Source organism: Suricata suricatta, chromosome 2 (genome assembly GCF_006229205.1).
Source record: "Suricata suricatta isolate VVHF042 chromosome 2, meerkat_22Aug2017_6uvM2_HiC, whole genome shotgun sequence".
In the NCBI taxonomy this organism is placed as follows: Eukaryota; Metazoa; Chordata; class Mammalia; order Carnivora; family Herpestidae; genus Suricata; species Suricata suricatta.
This window is the reverse complement of record NC_043701.1, coordinates 6655907-6677586: the sequence shown is the minus strand read 5'-3', so window position 1 is coordinate 6677586 and position 21680 is coordinate 6655907. Positions and strand designations below refer to the sequence as shown.

General features: G+C 46.0%; 1 protein-coding gene across 1 annotated transcript in view; it reads right to left on the bottom strand.

The window, feature by feature from the left end:
* Positions 1-20324: 20324 nt before the first annotated feature.
* Positions 20325-21680, bottom strand: part of LOC115304381 (zinc finger protein 786-like) — a 14299-nt gene continuing 12943 nt past the window's right edge. Inside the window, exon 5 of the mRNA XM_029954544.1 lies at positions 20325-21678. Coding sequence (XP_029810404.1) covers positions 21019-21678 — 660 coding nt within the window. The 3' untranslated portion in view covers positions 20325-21018. The remainder of the gene's footprint in view (positions 21679-21680) is intronic.

Below are 21680 nucleotides of genomic sequence, written 5' to 3'. Positions count from 1 at the left end.
CTCATCGTGGCGGTGCGCAGCGCGGCCTCACCTCGCCTCCGGCCCCCGGCCGCTCCCGTACCTCTGCCCCTGGCCTCGCGAGCGAAACCGGAGGGAAGGCGAGAAACCCCCCAGGAAGTGCTCGCCGGTGCTCGGCTGGGGGCGGGGAGCCCACCGCCGGACCAATCGCAAGCGGGCGGGGGGCACGGGCCGCGTGCGCCTCGCTGCGCGTCGGAACCCCGCGGCGCCGCCCTCCACGCCGTCCCTCCTCCCAGTCCTCCTCCGCGCGTCCCGCGGCTCGCGCGTTTAAAGCTCCGAGTCCTAACGTGAGGTGCCCCCTTCTGATTGGCTGCGCCGCAGCCACCAATCAGCGACTGCCACTCGGTTTGCCGGGAGCGCACAGGCTGAGACAGGGAGTGAGGGAGAACAAAGGCGGTGGGCCAGGGCCAGAGGGGCGGGGCCGGGCTGCGCATTGGGGTGCGATTGGCCGTCGGCGCGGTGGGCGGGGTGGCACCTGGGAATGTGGGGCGGGGCGGGGCTCCGAGTCCCTCCGGGAAGCTTGGCAGGAAGAACACGTGTCGTTAGGGAGCTCTAGGGAGAAGGGCAGTTTGCAAAAACAGCCGGATTTGCGAGGCTTGAGTTCGAAGCGACAGAGGGGACTCAGCCAAGAAAGGAAAAGAAGGAAAAGTGGCTCTTGAGTCTGCTTTTTGTCCGTGGGCTTCTTAGTTTTGTTGTGTATGAGCAAATAAAAATTTGTATTGTTTATTCCCCAGGGTTAAAACATACTGAGCTTGGGGGCAGGGATGAGTATGCAGTAAAGGTAATCCAGACTTGAGTTCTGGAAGCTGCTCTCCACGGTTTCATATGGGAACAAACCATCAGTTGCTTGTCTAAACTTTGTCTCATGTTGTTTATTGCTCTCGTGATTTTCAGCAAAAGTGCAATACCAGAAAGGCAATCTAGTGACTTGCATATATCTAAATATGGTCTAAAATTTACCTTGACAACTGAAAAGAAGAAAATTAGGTTAAAATTCTTTTTGTAAAAAAATGATTTTTCTATGCCAAGCCTGTGGTTTGAGATTTTTTCCACATGTGGGAATTTGTATGCCTGAAGAGTTAAAGAAGGCAAATGGAGAGATGGGGAGGTAATCTAGTCCAGGAGAATGAGAATTTTTCTGGGTATGCAGATTAAGTTAGGAAGAAAGAAAGCTGGCTACTTGCAGGCTTTATCAATTAGAAAATTTTAATTTAAAAATTTATGTTGATTCCTATGAATCTGATGGTTCTCTCAGACATTCTGCAGCTAGGTATACCCTGAATGACTTATTAGAATGCTATTAGTGTAGAATATCAAATAGTTCAATATCATTTTATTTTTATTTTTTAACTCCAGTATATTAAACATACATTGTTATATTAGTTTCAGGTGTACAATCTAGTAAATCAACAATTCTATACACCTCATGATTCTCATCAACTAGACTAGAATTTTTGTCTTCCATGGTAGTTTTCTACAGATCCATATTTTTAAAAATATTTCTTTCATTATTTATTTATTTTTGAGAGAGAGACAGATGAGTGGAGGAGGGGCAAAGAGAGAGATGGAGACACAGAATCTGAAGCAGGCTCCAGGCTCTGAGCTGTCAGCACAGAGCCCAATGTGGGGCTCAAACTGGTGAACTGAAAGATCGTGACCTGAGCCAAAGTTGAATGCTCAACTGACGGAGCCACCCAGGCACTCCTCTCTAGATCCATATTAAACTGAGAGGAAAGAGAGCCCCATGTGCCTGGATGTGGGACAAATAAAACCATTTCACTAAGAATCTTTATTGACACAAAGTATGAAAGGAAGCCTTTCAAAATGTAGAATGAATATATATCTGTGTGTATGTGTGTAATCAGTATCGCATTACTTGTGAAACTAAATACATTCTTTTTCTAATGTTTCTTTATTTAAATAGTTTATTACCAAGTTGGTTTTCATATAACACCCAGCGCTCTTCCTTGCAAGTGCCCCCCTCCACGACAATCATCCCCTTCCCCTTCCCCACTCCCTGCTCAGCCCTGTTTGTTCTCAGCATTCAAAAGTCTCTCATGATTTGCCTCACTCCCTCTCCCCAACTCTTTTGGGAGAGAGACAGACAGACAGACAGAGCACAAGTGGGGGAAAGAGACCCAGAATCTGAAGCAGGCCAGACTCTGAGCTGTCAGCACAGAACTAGACACAGGGCTCAAACCCACAAACTGGGATATCACGACCTGAGGCAAACTCAGACGCTTAACCAACCGAGTCATCGGGGACCCCTAAATACATTCTGTTTTCAGTGGGTTAAGTTTCCACATCTTAATCTTAGTGTTGTGAGTTCAAGCCCCACGTTGCGGAATTTATTTCCACAAATATCTGCTTCTTCAGCCAAATAGCATAACCAGAGATACACCTACATGTAATTTCCTATCCTACATGTTAAGCTTAATATTACATTATAATCATTTTTTTCCATACTGTTACCTTGTCTTCCTAGAGAACCGTGCTTTCTCTTGAAGGGTCTGTTGTTAACTAAGAAGATTAGAGATGGAAATGAGGTCCCGAGACCCCGCTCGGGACACCTGTAGCTGCCTGAGGATGCCCACCGCACCATACTTCAGTTCATTCTGCGCATCATTAGGACACTGTGCTTAGATTCTATCTTACATTTTCGGGCATAACAATATTTCAGCAGCTGCAACTTCTACATCTTCTGAGAGCTCTGACTGCTTTTGATATGATTCAAAATAGGGAAATGTTCACACATAGAGGTGTGGCCAACCATTGAAAGTAAGGCCAAGTTTGACCTTGTCTGTGACAAGACATTCTTTCCAAGTTTGCAGAAAGAGGTAACTGGTAATTATTTCTTTGTTCAGACAATGGGCTTGGACACTATTTCTCATTGTTCCTTTTTTTTTTAACTTTTTAATGTTTTATTTATTTTTGAGAGATAGAGAGAAAGAGAGCATGAGCAGGGAAGGATCAGAGAGAGAGGGAGATACAGAATCTGAAGCAGGCTCCAGGCTCTGGGCTAATTGTCAGCACAGAGCCTACCGCAGGGCTCGAACCCACGAACTGAGAGATCATGACCTGAGCCAAAGTCAGATGCTTAACTGATTGAGCCACCCAGGCGCCCCAGCTATAGATTTTTAGTAAATGCCCTTTATCAGGTGGAGCAAGTTCCTTCTGATTCATAGTTTTCTGAAAGTTTATTTTTAAATTTTTTTTAACATTTATTATTTTTGAGAGACAGAGGGAGACAGATCATGAGCAGGGGAGGGCCAGAGAGAGAAGGAGACACAGAATCTGAAGCAGGCTCCAGGCTCTGAGTTAGCTGTCAGCACAGAGCCTGACACCGGTCTCAAACTCACGAACTGTGAGATCATGACCTGGGCTGAAGTTGGACGCTCAAATGACTGAGCCACCCAGGTGCCCCTGAAAGTTTTTAATTTTAAATTAGGAACATCATATGGTTTTCTTCTTTAGTCTTTTCATATAGATTATTATCTTGATTGATTTTCTTTTTTTATGTTTATTTTTGAGAGAGAGAGAGAGAGAGAGGAAGTAGGGAGGAGCAGAGAGAGAGGGACACAGATGATTCGAAGTGGGCTCTGCACTGATTCCAGGCTCAAATTCATAAACCACAAGATCATAACCTAAGTCAAAGTGTGACACTTAACCAACTGAGCCACCCAGGTACCCCAGTACAGTGACTGATTTTCAAAGATTAAACCAACCTTGCATTCCTGAGACGAACTACACTTGGTCATGATATATTATTATTTTTTAAATGTTTTTATTTATTTTTGAGAGAGAGAGAGAGAGAGACAGTGCGAGCAGGAGAGGGTCAGAGAGAGGGGGAGACACAATCTGAAGACAGGATCCAGGCTCTGATCTAGCTGTCAGCACAGAACCCGACGCGGGGCTCAAACCCACGAACCATGAAATCTTGGCCTGAGCCAAAGTCGGACGCTTAACCAACTGAGCTACCCAGGCGCCCCTATTATCATTTTTATATATTGTTAGATTTCATTTACTAAAATTTTATTGAGTTTATACATCTCATTAGTAAAAGGGATATTTGATGTCACAAAATGTTGGCCTCATAGAGTGAATTGGGAAGTATTCGCTCTCAGTTTTCTGGGAGAGTTTTTGTAGAATCGATATATTTTTCTTTCTTAGTTTGATAGAATCCTCTAGTGAAGTTTTCTTTGTGGGAAAGATCGTAACCATAAATTCAATTTCTTTAATAGACATAGAGCTATTCAGGTTTTCTATTTCTTCTTGGATAAGCTTTGATAGTTAATAGGAATTTCCCTATTTCACATAAGTTGTTAAGCTTAATGGCATAAAGTTCATCATATTCTTTTCTTATATGTTAAGTAAGTATAGAATCTGTAGTGAGCACCCTCAGTGCTGATGTTAATAATTCTTGGTTGCCCTCTTTTATTATTAGTCTGGCTAGAGATTTATAAATTTTATTGATCTCTCCAAAGAATCAGTTTTTGGTTCCATTCATTTTTCTTTATTGTTTTCCTGTTTTCTGTTCCACTGATTTCAGCTCTAATCTTTATTTCTTTTCTTCAGCTTACTTCAGGTTTCATTAACCTTTTTTCCCCCTCCAGTTTCTTTAAATTTTTAAAAATGTTTTTATTTATTTTTGAGAGAGAGAGAGAGACAGCATGAGCAGGGGAGGGTCAGAGAGAGAGGGAGACACAGAATCCAAAGACAGGCTCCAGGCTCTGAGCTAGCTGTCAGCACAGAACCCAATGCTGGGCTTGAACCCATGAACCCTGAGTCATGACCTGAGGTCATAACTGACTGAGCCACGCAGGCACCCCTCCCTCCAGTTTCTTAAGGTGGAACCTGAGGTCATCACCTTCTCGCCTTTTTTTTCTTTTCTAACATAGGCATTTTGTGCTACAAACTTCCCTCTAAATATAGCTTTAGACCATGAATTAGGCAGGTAATGATGGTGGGTATAGGGGGGTCTACACAAGGAATTAGAACACAGAGGATGGGAAACAGTACAGCCTGGCTGCATCGTGAGAGGTATTCCATGTAAAGGGAGCTCGTGCAAGAAACTGGAACATGGAGAATTTGGAGAAAAGCAGGTTATTTAGTACAGCTGAGATATAGAGACGAGGTGCAGCAAGGGGTGAAGCTGGAGAAGACGGAGCCAGATAATAAAAGGTTTTGGCTGGGGCGCCTGCGTGGCTCAGTTGGTTAAGGATCTGACTTTGGCTCAGGTCCTAATCTCACAGTTTGTGAGTTCAAGCCCCATGTTGGGCTCGGTGCTGACAGCTCGGAGCGTGGAGCCTGCTTTGGATTCTGTGTCTCCCTCTCTCTCTGCTCCTCCCCTGCTTGCACTCTGTCTCTCTCTCTCCCTTGCTCAATAGTAAATAAAGATTTTAAAACCATCAAGGTTTTGGGGGCACGTAGGTGGCTCAGTCAGTTAAGCATCTGACTCATGGTTTTGGCTCAGGTCATGATCTCACAGTTTCATGGGTTAAATCCCCGTGTCGGGCTGAGCACTGACAGTGTAGAGACTGCTGGGGATTCTCTCTCATTCTCTCTCTGCCCTCCCCTACTCTTGCTGTCTCTGTTTCTCTCAAAATAAATAAACTGTAAAAAAAAAAAAAAGGCTTTGGCCTGATGGCAGTAAAGAGTGAGGGAATTTTAAGCAGGGGAGTAGCATGATGATGTTTGCATTTTATAAAGATACTCCAGTGATCATGTGGAAGTAGAGAAGCACCTGGAGTCAGAAACACCAGAGAGAGGGTGGTCTTGTGTGCCTGGGTGGCTCAGTCAGTTAAGCATCCGACTCTTGCATCAGCTCAGTTTATGATCTCACAGTTTGTGAACCTGAGCCCTGTGTCAGGCTCTGATGTGCCAGCACTGAGTCTGCCTGGGATTCTCTCTCTCTCTCTCTCTCTCTCTCTCTCGTCTGCCTGGGATTCTCTCTCTCTCTCTCTCTCTCTCTCTCTCTCTCTCTCTGTGTCTCCCCTGCTCACGCATGCGTGCCCTGCCTCTCTTCTCTATCAAAAATCAATAAAATTACTTTGGGAATGAGATTAGTGTCCTTATAAAAGAGACCAGGACACAGTGACAGACTGCCATCTACGAACCGGAAAGTCGTCCTCACCAGACGTGTGACTCTGCCGATGCCTTGGTCTTGGACTTGCAGCCTCTGAACTGTGAGAAACAAGCTCCTGTCGTTCATAATCCATGCAGTCTGTGGAATCCTGTGGTGGTAGCCTGGATGGATGAAGACAGGGCGCCGTTCTCGTTGTGTTCTCTGTGGCTGTGATCCAGAGCTTACATTCACTTAGATTCCAGTATTAACAGTGCTTCCTCAGTTGTGTGCAGAGTGGCCCTGAGGTTTCTTTATGATGTCTTTACAGATGTTCAAGAAGAGTCAATGAGAAGGCATGACCTAATCACTTCCCAAAGGCTCTGCTTCCTAATTCCTGTGCATTAGGATTTAACATATGAAATGGGGGGGAGAGGGGACACAGACATTCCGTCAATTACATACTCCTTTGAGTTGGGCAGTCCATGGCCCTGTCTTTCCTGAAGCAAAGTAGAAAAGCAAAGCTCCCTATGAAAGGAACTGACTTTTCAGTCTTGCCATTTAGTGGTCAAACCTAATACACACGCTGTAGATGGTATTTTTCCATAATCTCTAAAGAATTCTGTTGCAAAAAAATAAATCTATGGCCATAGACTTGACACATTAAATTGGCCCGCTAAGGGATTTCATCCATCACCTTGTTCTCACTGCTCTGGTGAGATGTCCAGTTGAGCTAACAAGCTACTGATAGGCAATAAAGAAAATTCATTGGGAAGTGCCTGAGTGGCTCAGTCGGTTATGTATCCAACTTCAGCTCAGGTCATGATCTCATGGTCTGTGGGCCCTGCATCGGGCTCTGTGCTGATGGCTCAGAGTCTGGAGTCTGCTTCAGATTTTATGTCTCCTTCTCTCTCTCTCTCCCCCTCCCCCATTCATGCTCTGTCTCTCTCAAAATTAAATAACCATTTTTAAAAAATAAAAAAAAAAGAGAAAACCCATTGGAGCATACAGTCATTTCCAATGAGGGACGGCTTTGGCCACTGGTGAATGAGAAAGTTGATTTCACATGCCTGATGTTCACTATTTTTTTATTATTAATTTTCTTTCTTAATTTTTCAATTTACATCCAAGTTAGTTAGCATATAGTGCAAAAATGATTTCAGGAGTAGATTTTTTAATCCCCCTTACCCATCTTGCCCATCCCCCCCACAACCCCTCCAGCAACCCTCTGTTTGTTCTCCATACTGAAGATTGTCTTATGTTTTGTCCCCTCCCTGTCTTTATATTATTTTTGCTTCCCTTCCCTTATGTTCATCTATTTTGTATCTTAAACTCCTCATATGAGTGAAGTCATATAATATTTGTCTTTCTCTGACTAATTTCAGTTAGCATGATCCCCTCCAGTTCCATCCATGTCGTTGCAAATGGCAAGATTTCATTCTTTGGATTGCTGAATAATACTCTATTGTGTGCATATATATATATATACACCACATCTTCTTTATCCACTCACCCGTCAATGGACATTGGGGCTCTTTCCATACTTTGGCTATTGTTGATTTCACTAATATTTTATAAGGGAATGATTTACTGTGGCTTTTTTTAAAACCACAGAAGCTCCTACATCTGAAACTAATGTACCATTACTAATGTACCATTGTGTGTCAACTAGACTTTAATGAAAGAAAATGGGCATTTGGGTGGCTCAGTTGGTTAAGCAGCCAACTCTTGGTTTCACCTCAAATCATGATTCATGGTGCGTGTGTTCAAGCCCTGCAATGGGCTCCGCGCTGACAGCGCAGAGCCTGCTTGGGATTTTCTCTCTTTCCTTCTTTCTCTGTCCCTCCCCTGCTCATGCATTCACACGCGCGCACTCACACACACACACTCTCTCTCTCTCTCTCTCTCAAAATAAATAAACTATATAAATAAAACTTCCCACACAAAAACATTGTGGTGACTTAAGTCCTATATATATAGTTCACCTACATAATTTTAGGCAGCATACAATAGTTGGTTATTTCAAAAAATCAGCATCATGTTTGATCTTCTAAAAAGCAAAGCTGCAGTTGCATTTAGATGAATTACATTAAATTGCTATAAACGCTGATCTCATTACCATTGTGTGAAAAACTCTAAAGAGAAACATTCCGTAGGCTTTAATTTCTCAAATGTGCTATGGTTTCTCCATTTGGTCAATCAAAATATTCTGAAATTCCTTGGAGACTTTTGGATAAGCCTTATTATTTCTGTGGTATAACTATGTAGGGATCGTAAAACAATAGCTCTCTTCCATTTTCACAGCATTTGGATATGTCCACGAAAGTAACTTTGTTTGTAAAAAAATATTAAATTTTAAGTTGGACATCTGTGCCTTGTACATGAGAAAATTATTATCAGTCGTGTTAAAGCGGAAACATTTCAATGGGCAGATTAAGGTTATCAAACATCTGTTATTAAATTAATAATGCTTTTAAGGGACACCTGGGTGGCTCAGTCAGTTGAGCGTCCAACTTCTGCTCAGGTCATGATCTTGCGGTCCGTGAGTTCTAGCCCAGTGTCAGGCTCTGTGCTGATGACTCAGAGTCAGGGGGCTGCTTTGGATTCTGTGTCTCCCTCTCTCTCTTTGACCCGCTTCCACTACTGCTCTGTCTTTCTCTCAAAAATAAATAAACACTTAAAAAAAGCAATAATGTTTTGCAAAGCATAACACAATGGGACAACATACATACTCTGAAAAGCTTTGTGGGGCGCCTGGGTGGCTCAGTCAGTTAAGCATCTGACTTCAGCTCATGATGACGTGGGCCAAGCCCCGCGTCGGGCTCTGTGCTGACAGCTCAGAGCCTGGAGCCTGCTTCAGATTCTGTCTCCCTCTCTCTCTGCCCCTCCCCCATTCGCTCTCACTAGCTCTCTCTCTCAAAAATAAATAAACATTAAAAAAAATTTTAAAGCTTTGTTATAACTTGAGAGAAATAAAAGTTCGTTTTTTGTTTTGTACAGTTTTATATTTTTTAATGACTTTTTGCCAACGGCACTGAAGCAGCAGCAAGACACAGGGAGTATTTTAAGCTGCTAACTTTTGACCTGGGTGGCTATAGGTTTTGTGCGCCAGGTCTCTGGGTAGAATCCCTGCGCATGCAACTCTGGAGATGAATCTGTGCGTAGCCTCACATGCTTCAGTCACCTGAGTGGTTGGTGGCTCCACCAGCCTTTGCCCAGAACACTCCTCTTGCCTTTGAATTCTGACTGCAAATCTGTGTACTATGGACTAAAGCTACCTGACCCTCCCCAAAGCACCTTATGGAGGAGAAAGTGACTTCTCCACTCTAGGACCTAAGTAGGTCACAGCCTTTCCTATCCAGCAATAAGGATTCAGCTCCTTGAACTTCAGGGAGGTTGTTAATTTCGGCCCCAGATTATTAATGGCATTGACCCTGAATACATACTTGATATACCAAGGTATAGGACAGTCAAAATAAGGATGCCACGAAGTCCAGAAACAGCAAAGCGGCCAGTGACTTGGCGGATTCCCCATAAAGAACAGAGAGAAAACGGAAACAGATGCCTCAGATCCTCTCAACTCTGTTACAGTCACATTTTCAGTTTATGACTGGGGTCAAAGGGAGACTTTAGGATAAGGCTCACTCTATAAAAGCAAGAAAATTTATTATTTTTTGAAAGAATGGCTTCCCAGCCCCCCCAAGTTCATTTATCTATTTTGAGAGAGAGAGAAAGGGGGGGGCAGAGATAAACTTCAGTTTAACTCTAGAGATGAAGTCTTGGTCTCCTCTTAGAGTTTTTGTCCCGTTTTTTATATCAGCTTTGTATCAGTGAATAAATGAACATTTCTTATTCCTTCAAGAAAAGCAATGAGCCCTCTTTTCTAGTTCAGTCACTTCCATTCCCCTTCCCCCCCATACAAAGGAGACTAAGAAAAGGGATTTGTATAATCTCAGTGCGGAGTCTCAAGCGGCAGTGCTCTGGCCCCCAAACAGCCACGCCCTGACGCTCACCGGCGTGGGAGTAAATGGTCTTTTCTGCCTCCTTTCCCTCGGATCCCCAAAGAGCAAGTGGCTCTTGCCCCAACTTCAGCCTCGGGTATCGAGTCTGGGTTGGGACTATCCCAGTCTGCACAGAGTGGTCGCCCTCAGGTGGATTACTTTCCTCCAACTTTACGTCCAAAAGCACATTCAGTGGTGCTAGAATCCCCATGTTTCAGGAAAGGCGCCAAGATACTGGGAAAGATAAAGTAAAAACAAAAACCTAACCTCCTGAGCATCCCGTGGTGCCTGGAAGGGAAAATAAAACTGTCCGCACTCCCAGGAGGTGACCTGTACTTGGAATTGAGGCGCCCGGTTTGGTACACGTGTCACGTGACCAAAAAGCCCGGGCTGGTACCATTTTGCGGTAGTAGGCATGCGCAGATAGTAGCATCTAACCCAAGTAATAGGACTCTTCTGTTCAGAACCAACAAGCAATTCCAACGGTTCTCTATAAGGTTGGACGACACAGTCCCAGAAAGAAGCGGAGGAAATGACCGGGTGCAGTTTAGGAAGCAGTTGCCAGGAATCAGCGAGGAACCTGGCGCGCGGTCGGGTCGGGGCCGGCGGAGGGGCGGGGCGGAGGGGCGGGACCGGGGCCGGCGGGGGCGGGGCTGATGAAGGAGCGCGGTGGTCTCCTGTGAGAGTCTACACTGCCTCTTTCCAGAGACGGGAATCTGCCTTCTTTCATAGACCACACGTGGACCGCTTTGTCGCAAACGTGCACTTTCCTCCTGGGCTCTGTTAACCTGTCCAGCCTGCGTTTCTATCAACTTCTAGCCTACTCGGGCAGCAGCCACCCCCTCGTGGTGGGTTGGGACTCAGCTGAGATGTCTGTTTCTCCAGGACAGCTTCCCAGGCCCCTCCAGGTCGGGTCAAGTGACCTTCCTGTGTGCTCCCCTCACACTGCTGCTTTTCCTCTGGCCTGGCGCTTTTTCCACTTCACTCTATCTGCCTTACTCCTCTTTCTGCCTACCAGACTCTGAGCCTCCTGGGGGCGGGGACAGTACCTGGACATTTCAGTGCTGGGCAAATGCACAGGATTGCTTCTCTTTCTGGTCCTGCCCTTCGACTGGGTATGCTTTCCCAACCTCAGCCACGGCTGTCACACTTTGCTGTTGATGTTTGTGATCTCAGTGAACTACTCCCAATTCTATAGGCTTAGAGTCACCTTTATTTAAATGATCCCCAAATCTATAACTCTGCACTCACTTGTGGGATTAATTTCAGTCATATATCTGCTTGCAGATCTTTTCTGCTTCCACACTGATTCATTCTGTCAACTAAACCCTTCACAAGAACCCTGTCGCTACCTTTTCCTTTCCTTCTTCTTTCTCTTCCTCTTCCTTTCCTGAACAATTCAGTTCCAAAATCATTAAATGGAGCCATGTAATGGTGTGGTGAGCATCCACACGAGTGGGGGATGCAAGGGGGGTGGGTTAGTCCAGGGCAGAGTGTCACACCTGCGGTGGGGAAGGAGGGCATCTGCTCATGGCCGGGAGTGACAGGGACTGACCAGGAGAGATGGGTTACATACAAGGGGGTTGGTCAGATACAGGACTAGTTAAGGATAGTGAGAGCAAAGCTTCTCATAGTTGGAGACAGAGTTACAAATATGGGAGGGCACAAACTTGAATGGGCACTACGGTGTTGGATTGAAATGGGCAGTATTGCTGTGGGGTCATTTTTTTAAAAAAAGAGAAAGGGAAATAAGTGTAAATGTAAAAACATGCATGTGTTATATGTACATATGTCATCACTCTAGGCACTGAGAGGGCCTGGGAGTGGCAATGAGCACCGCGAATGCAGGATCTTGGCTTCTAATCAACTGCCCACTGAAAGGACCCTGGGCATCTCTCTTGCCCTGCGGGTGGGGGTGCAAACCGGGGCAGCCACTCTGGAAAACAGTGTGGAGGTTCCTCAAAAAACTAAAAATGGAACTATCCTATGACCTGGCAATTGCACTAGTAGGTATTTATCCAAGGGACACAGTGTGCTGTTTCAAAGGGCCACATGCACTCCAATGTTTATAGCAGCACAATCGACAATAGCCAAAGTATGGAAAGAACCTGAAAGTCCATTGACTGATGAATGGATAAAGAAGATGTGGTATGTATACACACACACGCAATGGAGTATTACTCGGAGATCAAACGGAATTAAATATGGCTATTTGCAACTACATGGATGGAACTGGAGGGTATTATGCTAACCGAAATTAGAGAAAGACAAATATCATATGACTTCACTCATACAATGAATGACTTCATACAAAATAGATGAACATAAGGGAAGGGAAGCAAAAATAATATAAAGACAGGGAGGGGACAAAACATAAGAGACCCTTACATATAGAGAACAAACAGAGGGTTGCGGGAAGGGTTGTGGGTGGGGGTATGCGCTAAATAGGTAAGGGGCACTAAGGAATCTACTCCTGAAATCATTGTTGCACTAGATGCTAACTAACTTGGATGTAAATTTTAAAAATTAAAAAATCATTTAAAAACTAAAAGGAACCAGGGCTCTCCGTTGGTGTCCGGCTTCAGCACAAGGACAGGGAAACATAGAATGTGAGCCCAGAACAATGTGCTGGAGAACACAGGAGGTTGCTCAAGAATGATGGGAACACAGAAGGAAGCCTGCGTAAGGGGCCTCCGTGGGCCAAACGGGAAAACCAGGACATCAAAATAAATACTGACAGGAAAGGATTATAAACCACTGGATAAAATAAGAATAAAAAAGGAACCTATGGAGCCATACAGATATAAACTTTATACCTAAATAAATGGAACATTGGATGAGGAATGGGATATTTATGTGGCTTCAAAGTACATCCCCACAAAATCGCCCCATATTTAAAAATCACAGAGAAGAAGAAAAGCAACGTCAGAGTGAAGTCTGGCAGACCCGACCTTAACTGATCAAAGTGAACATCGTCAGCAACAGAATGTGCTCCACCAAAAGATGCAATGAGAACAGTGTCGCTTCTTGTCCATCCCTCTGAAGGGAAATCACCTGAACCCAATCCTACGACTCATCGGGGGCACACAGACTGAGGGACGTTCTCCAAAACAACTGTCCTGGATTCTTGAGAAGTATGAAGGTCCTGACAGGCTAACGCTCTCCCTGTTTTCTAGAAACTTACTGATGGCTAAAACAAGTAAGCTGCAACACATGAATATTTTTTCTACCTGCCAAGCCCACAGTGCTACATACTAGTAGGTACACAGTCTGAGCCCCAAGATTCAACAGGTGACAGTTACTTCTAACGGAAGACTGTCAACTTCTCAGACCAGGACACTTATTACTTTCTCCCATTCTACTTTCTCTAAGCTGCCAATTCCATATTTTATTCTCTATTACTTGCAAACCCCCTTTCTGTCTTTTATTTATTTTTTAATGTTTTATTTATTTTTGAGAGAGAGAGAAAGTAGGGGAGGGGCAGAGAGAGAAGCAGACACAGAATCTGGAGCCAACTCCAGGCTCTGAGCTGTCAGCACAGAGCCCAAGGTGGGGCTCAAACTCATCATGACCTGAGCCAAAGTCTGACGCTTCCCCGACTGAGCCATCCAGGTCCCCCCAATTAGGATTCTTTATTTTGTAAGAGAAAACTCAACTGGAAACATTATAAACAAGAAGGAAATGTTTCTGGTTCACATAACTGAGGAGCTAGGGGTAGTAAAAGTTCAGGCTCACTTACTCAGGGATCAAATAATGTTAACAGGAAGAGGTGTCGCTGTCTCTCAGTTCTGCTCCTATGTGTTGATTGAGGGCCACATCCTTCCTTGCTCCTATCCAGCCAGAAAGAGGGTGTCCCTCCCCCCGCCCCATGTAGGTCATTCTCATAGAATAAAGGAGTTACGACATGATTTTTGAATAGTAAACTTGCTGGTGGTTTTCTCTCCTCCCTGCCTGAAAACACTAAGAGAATGGAGAAACGGGATAATTTCCCATACAGTTGCCCTCTTTCACTTCCTGTGTGGAAGACTTTCTGAATCACTGCTGAATCTTCAACTGGAAGTGCCTTAAAAAGAAATATATGTGAATAGTGAAGGGAATCCTGCTGATGAAGACGGTTGCCATCTCGTTAAAGCCTGGCCAAGCAGCCTACATAAAAAACGAAAGAATTGCTGGGACTTGCTTAGTCTTTGACTTCATGAATTACTTTCAATGTTTCAACAAAAACACAGCATGCCTAGAAAGATCAGTCGCATAGGTATTCTCCGTAACATGCGTGGAAGCTTCCTTCGGACGCTCATCTGGATTCTCTTCCTCCCGTGCTCAGAAACAGATCACAAAGGTCACTGCCGCCGGCCCCACAAACACACTTTCATCTCAGGATGGCTCCGCAGCTGTCCTCATCGGAAACACTTAGACACCTCCTACCTCCGTTCGTATCAGATAAGGAGTTCATGGATCTTGAGAAGGCATATTTTTCTCTTTTTTTTTTTAATGTTTTTATTTATTTTTGAGAGAGAGAGACAGCATGAGCGGGGAGGGGCAAAGAGAGGGAGACACAGAATCCGAAGCAGGCTCCAGGCCCTGAGCTGTCAGCAAAGAGCCCGACGCGGGGCTCAAACCCACGAACCGTGAGATCATGACCTGAGCCGAAGTCGGACGCTTAACCGACTGAGCCACCCAGGCGCCCCAAGGCATACTTTTCAATATGTACAACAAGCAAACCAGGTTTGCACCCTGGGGGAGGTGGACTATTGAATACATAGGTTCTCATTTCATAAGAAGAACATGTACGTCGTGGGGGGACTCGTAAAGAAATCAGTCGTTGGAAATGCCACAGACACGCACTTCTAACTGGAGAGATACAACCTGAAATGAATAGTTTGATTCAATTAAATGAACATTTGAGCACACGCCACAGGATACAGTCATGTCAACATGGGAGTGTGTGATAAAGTCCACACAGAACTGTCATCACCATTTTCTGTGACATATCTTTATTTTTTTAAACATTTTTATTTTTGAAGGAGAGGGAGACAGAGCATGAGTGGGGAGGGGCAGAGAGAGAGAGAGAGAGAGAGAGAGAGAGAGAGAGGGAGGGAGAGGAAGACACAGAATCCAAAGCAGCCTTCAGGCTCTGGGCTGTCAGCACAGAGCCCAATATGGGGCTTGAACTCACAAGCTGTGAGATCATGACCTGAGCCAAAGTCAGACGCTTAACCGACTAAGGCACCCAGGCACCCCTGTGATGTATCTTTAAGACACTCATGTGTTTATGAGAAAGAAATACAAAAAGTTACATGTGCAGAGACTTCTACATTTGGTAGTGTTACTCCACTAAAATGAAATTTAAACTGAAAACGGATTATTTGGCCCCAGAACACATTACAAATGTCAGAAGGAATGGACAGAACACCAATTATCTTTTGCAGCAGAAAATCAAATTACCAATTTACCTAGAAGAAGGTGACAAAGAAGAATAAGGAAAATGTCCTATAACTTCTTGATAACCTGAAAAATGTGGATCAGAAGCTTGATTAGGCAGCCACCACCCAAGAGAAGCAATACTGTGAATAGTATTAATATTTGTTAAAGGAAAGAAGTCTTAATAGATATTTGTTGAAGGGAAGAAAGGCAGGCATAGAACTAGAACTCAGGAAACCCAAGTTGTATTATCAGTCACGTGGAGGAAGTCACTTCACTCTCTCTGTAACTCACTTTTACTCACCCATAAAATGAGTGAGTTAAATTACAATCACTAAGGATTCTATTTTTTAATCATTTTTTTCTTTTTTGCGTTAGTGAAAAAGGCAGTAAGAAATTGTCATGTTTCTTGGGAAACATTGCTTCAAATCAGGCTAAGTATCGGAAACTGAGTTACTGTCATCCCTGGGGTTCTTTGTAAAATTTGAAACTAAAATAAGAGTTGCGACCATCGTTACCATTTTCTGAAGAACTACTAGAGTGCCAGTCCCCAGCGCTGTAATTTAGAATCTGTCCCCCTGTAAGGCTTCTTTCCTTCTCAGCCATCATTTCTTCTGTTCTTCTATCTCCCATTCTGCATCTCACCACCATGCAAACTCAGGTCCTGGGAAGCTGGTACACCCGCCCGGGCCGACTTAAGGTTCAGTAGCTATGTGTAGGGCTCTTGCATTCATTAATTCATTGATTGATTCAACAGGCGCTCAGAGAGCGCCCACTGGGGCCATACACTGGATGGGTAAGAAGAGTAAAAAATCAGTCTCTGCTTCAAAGGAACTTAATTCAGGGCTGAGAGCACGGATTCGCCTGTACGGCCCGCCCCGCCTCCCCACAGCGCAAGCTCAGGTTGGACGGCTGGGCCAGGGCTGCAGATTCCGCCTTCCGACCTTCCGGGAAGGCGCCTCCTACTGGCCCGAACCGCACAAGCGGGATACGCTGCGACCGCGGGCCGTCTTCCGTGCCCGGCCGAGAGGTCACCGCTCACCCCTGACGCTGCACCTGCAGCACCTGCGCGATCCGACACCCCAGGATGGTTTCGGCCGGAGTTTCGGCCTCTGTCTGGGTCGGGCCGCCCCCATCACCGCCCCACGCACTGCGAACCCCGCGTCCCGCAGGTGGTGCTCTGGGGGCGGGTCCTGGCCGCGTCAGCCCCGCCCCGAGGTGTCCGTCGCCCAGGAGAGACGCACAGCATCCTGGGAAGGTTGCCTTTCCTGCGCCAGAACTCAGCTCCCCCAGCGCCGCCTGCGGGCCGGAGGAGCAGATGGCGTCGGCGGCCTCGGCAGCTCAGCGTCCTTTCACAGCATTCGGATCTCCCCAGCTCTCCAGCTGGGAGAACCGGAATTGCACTCCACAGCTCTGCCCCCTCCTCCTTTGGGGGCCACACGAGGTTAGATCCAAAATTGATCGGCATATAAGCCGTGGAATTGGGCCATGCATAACGTTCCTTTTTCTGCCTCAGTTTTTGCTGACCCAAACTGCCCCCCCTTCAAAATGAAAATTGTGAGTCATTGCACTACTCCATCCACCTTTCGGCCACTCACCTACTTACCGCGGTGGTTTTCACCGTTTAGTCTTTTCAGGAAGGGTTTGAGCTGCCTTGGGCCGGGAGCAAGTCCTCCAGCTTCTATGAGGAGCTTGGAGGGGAGGTGATAGGGAGGCAAACTGAGGAAGGTACTCTAAGTTAGTAATGTTCGTTATGTAGATTTCTCTAGTGCGGTCTCCAGGCTGATAAGTCTAAAGTTGTCTCTGGATTAACTTTTGTCCTTCCTGATAAGGTAACATCGGTAGAAACCAATGCATGGTTTCGGAGGCACAGCTTTGAAAATTGACGTCCAGCTTTTATGCAAATGGGGAGGGGGGTACTTGTATCTGCTTCCCTTCCATTGCTTCCTGTTCAAAGTAATCCTTGGGCCAAAGTGGCCAATCTTGGGGTGGCATATTCTGCCACTACTATTCAGTGGTCAGATGATCCAGCTAGCACTGCCAGCAGGAGTGTTCGTAAGTTAAAGAAGTAATGCAGAGGCTATTATTTAATTTATTTTGAGAGAGAGCACGTACACACACAAGTGGGGAGGGGCAGAGAGAGAGAGAGAGAGAGAGAGAGAGAGAGAGAGAGAGAGAGAGAGAGAGAAAGGAAAGAATCCCAAGTAGGCTCTACACTGTCAGCTCAGGGGCCGAAGCAGGGTTTGAACCCATGAACTTCGAGATCATGACCTGAGGCGAAGTCAGAAGCTTCACCGAGCCACCAGGTGCCCCTCACTTTCCTCCTTTCTGGGAATCCTTCCCCCTTAGCAAGCAAACTGGCTCTACCAGCAGTAACAGTAACTTTCCCAGCGACTGCCAGTGTTTCTGCTCCACTTCACGATAAGCTCCTTGGAAGAGTGTGGTACACAGCGGGTCCCCACTTCCTTATTCACACTGTGCACCCATCAACCCAAGGTCTGCCTTTCCGCTGCAACAGAAGTGTTCTTGTCTGGGCCAACATCTCCCTCGAGGCTGCACGGTTTTTTGACCACTTCTCTGCCGCCTTTGCACTTATCTTCTCTGGGGCACACATCTCTGTCGTCTGGCTTCTTGGAATATTCTCCTTGCTTGGCTGCGGAGGACCCCTCTCTGCTGCGGGCCCTCCCACTTCATAGATCCCTTTTTTCTGTTCTTTCCCAACTTTGCCAAAATTGTTGACCATTGAGTTATTAAGGTTCCTTAGGACATGGCCCTCCATTCTCCTCGGCCTGCTGTCAGGCTCTCCGTGCCAGGGAATTTAAACATGTAATGCTGATGGCCACGTTTCTCTCTCTAGTCCGGACATCTGCTCTGAGCTCCAGACTCACAAATCTGTTAAGCAACTCCACTTGCCTTTTTGCCTTTGTGTTTGAATAAAGAAAGCTGTAGGAAGGTTGTGAGCAGGAAAATGACATGATCTAGCTTTTATTTTTAAAGGACCAATCTGGGGCGCCTGGTGTCTCAGTCAGTTAAGTGTCCAACTTCAACTCCGGTCATGATCTCACCATTGGGGGCTTTGAATCCCACATCAGGCTCTCTGCTGTCAGCACAGAGCCTGGAGCCTGCTCTGGATTCTGTGTCTCCCTCTCTCTCTGCCCTCCTCACTCAATGCTCTCTCTCAAAAATAAACCTTAGTAAAACGTTTTTAAATGTTAAAAAAAAAAAAAACTTCTGATGACAAACTGTCCTTTATTTTGCCAATTATACCTAAAAATTTCTGGCTCTGTAGTTATTTGATTTAATCACTCCAAACTGCCCATGTTAAGTTAATGGAAACCTTCCCCCGCCCAACCCCCAAACTTGTTTGGTAAAGAGTGATGTAGTGAATTACATTCAGTCTGAAAGAGGTTTGTATCTTATCCCTAGATAATCTTTTTATTCTTATAATCATAAAGGGTTTCCATTAATTCTCTGCTTTTCTTTCCTATTAAAAAAAATACCTTTCATTAATCTTTCGGTCTCTTCCAGACACTAATGGTCTCTCTAAGCCTGCCTGATTTTGCCCTCAGTACTTTGTTTTTTGCTCCTCTTTCCCTGTAATCTTCACTCAGATTTTGAAAAAATTTTCCCCTTTCTTGCAACAAACTAATTGGTTTAGGTAACTGTGCTGGTTTTATTACTTCAAGTACTTGGTATTTCTTATCCACAGAATATGAATTACCTATATTTCCAATTAAGTGTGGGAGAAGGATCCCTGCCTCGGCACCTGGGGACCCATAGCCAGTCCCAACCCAGCCACCAACTACGGATAAGACATTTACTATAGCCTTGGTTTCCTCCTCTGTAACATTAGATTAGAATAAAAAAATCTTCCTGCTCCTTATGATGCTAAAATTCAAAATTTAGAATTATAAATTATTTACATATTTATAATATTCCTTATACATTATATCTATATAAATTCTAAAAAGAATGGAAAACAGTACTTGGGTTTAGTTGGAGCTTACCCTTTTTCTTGACTTCCTCCAAGGCACCTCTAGTTTTTAACACCATTTTGAGCACTCCGGCTCTTTTATCATCTGTGAAATCCTGCAATTGTAACAGGCAATAGGTGAGAACAGCAAACCAGAGGCTCTGGCCTTCGGTCTCCCATGAAACCTCTCCTGGGCTCCTGATCACATCCTACAGTCAGGGCTCCCACCACGGGCATCCACCTGCAGCAGGCTCGCCGCCCCTTCTCTGCTTACTCCATGAACACAACAGACATCACCATGGCCCTGAGTGACTGTAAACCTGCCTAAATGATACAATCTTTTAATGTCAGCGACTTTTGCTAGTGTCCCACCACTTGAGGAAAGATGATACTCTTACACCACGTGAGAATTTATTCCGACTTAAAGGTCTGTTTTCCTTGTCCCATAAAACCTTAGACCTCCTTTCCTTGGATACTTATTTTTTTCTAAACTTTTTAAAAATTTATTTATTTATCCTGAGAGAGACAGACACAGCATGAGTCAAGGAGGGGCAGAGAGAGAGATGGGGAGACACAGATTCCGAAGCAGGCTCCAGGCTCTGAGCTGTCAGCACAGAGCAGGATGCGGGGCTCGAAATCATCAACTGTGATCGTGACAGGAGCTGAAATCGGGAACTTAACCGACTATGCCACCCAGGCTCCTCTTAGCACCCTCGCTTTTGTATTTCTTCAACTCAGATTACCAAACTTTGATGAAACTGTTTTCTTTGGGGAGAACTATATACATAACCACCACGGAACATGCCGCGAAGCCTCAGCGTTCACGAAAACCGACCAGGATTCAGAGAACTCGTTTGATTGCTATCAGTTTTAAAATAATGAATCAAAAGCAAATTCAACAGCGTATCAGGGCTGCAACAAAACTCACACATGCTTGAACCCCCGCTTTGGGATCATACTGTGAAAAAGTACAGCGGACATTTAACAGCCACCTCATCTCCTCAACTTTGAGGACAGTACTGATTTCCTTCTGTCTTTATTCAAGCTGGGATTTCAGAGCTAGCTTAGCACTTGGGGGGAAATTACCATTTAAGATGGTAGGAAGAAGAGATATCTCTTTTATCAATGGGTAGGAGATAGAACTGGTGATATTTTAAATGTTTACTTGAGAGAGGGAGAGAGAAAGAGAACGTAGACACATGAACGCCTGAAGGACAGAGACGGAAGGCAAGAGAGAATCCCAAGCAGAATCAGGCTGTCAGGATGGATCCAGATGTGGGGCTCGAACTCACCAACGGTGAGATCATGACCTGAGCCCGAATCAGGAATTGGATGCTCGACTGCGCCACCCAGGCGCCCCTAACTGGTGATGTGTTAACCGACAAACTCCTTTGTGGTCTCTCATACTCCTAACTTGGGTGACATTTTTGCCCCCCAAAATGGCCCCCGTTCCTAAAATCGGTCTCCCAGCAGTTCTGCTCCGACTGCTGTGGATCCCCAGGCAACGTCCCGCCTGCCGGAGGCTCTGGACGCCCCACCCGGCCTCAACTCCAGTCCGCTTCGATCATTGCAAAGAGCTGGCGGAGCCTCTTCTTCCCGTCCGGCTCGCTGGGGGCCCGGCGGGCCTTGGCGTGCACTCGGAGGTGTTCGGCAAGTTTCGACTTGTAAATGAAGCCCTTGCCACAGTCGCCACAGGCGAACGGCCTCTCGGGCCTGTGTATGCGCTGGTGCCTCAGCATGTGTCCCTTCTCCCGGAAGTCCTTGTCACACTCGGGGCAGTGGAAGGGCCTCTCCCCCGTGTGCAGGCCTTGGTGGCTGAGCAGCTGCGCCTTCAGGCGGAAACGCTTGTCGCACTTGGGACACGCGAAGGGCTTCTCCCCCGTGTGCGTGCGGACGTGCTCGACCAGCTTGGACTGCTTGGCGAAGCCTTTGCCGCACTCGCAGGAGAAGGGCATCCGGCCGCCGTGCAGCAGCTGGTGGGCCTTCATGTCGGCCTTGGCGCGGTAGCTCTTGCCGCACTCGGGGCACTGGAAGGGCCTCTCGCCCGTGTGCAGGCGCTGGTGGCTGAGCAGCTGGCCCTTGAGGCGGAAGCTGCGGTCGCAGGAGGCGCAGCGGAAGGGCCGCTCGCCGCTGTGCACGCGCAGGTGCTCGGCGAGCTTGGACGGCCGCGCGAAGGCCTTGCCGCACTCGGCGCACGGGAAGGGCC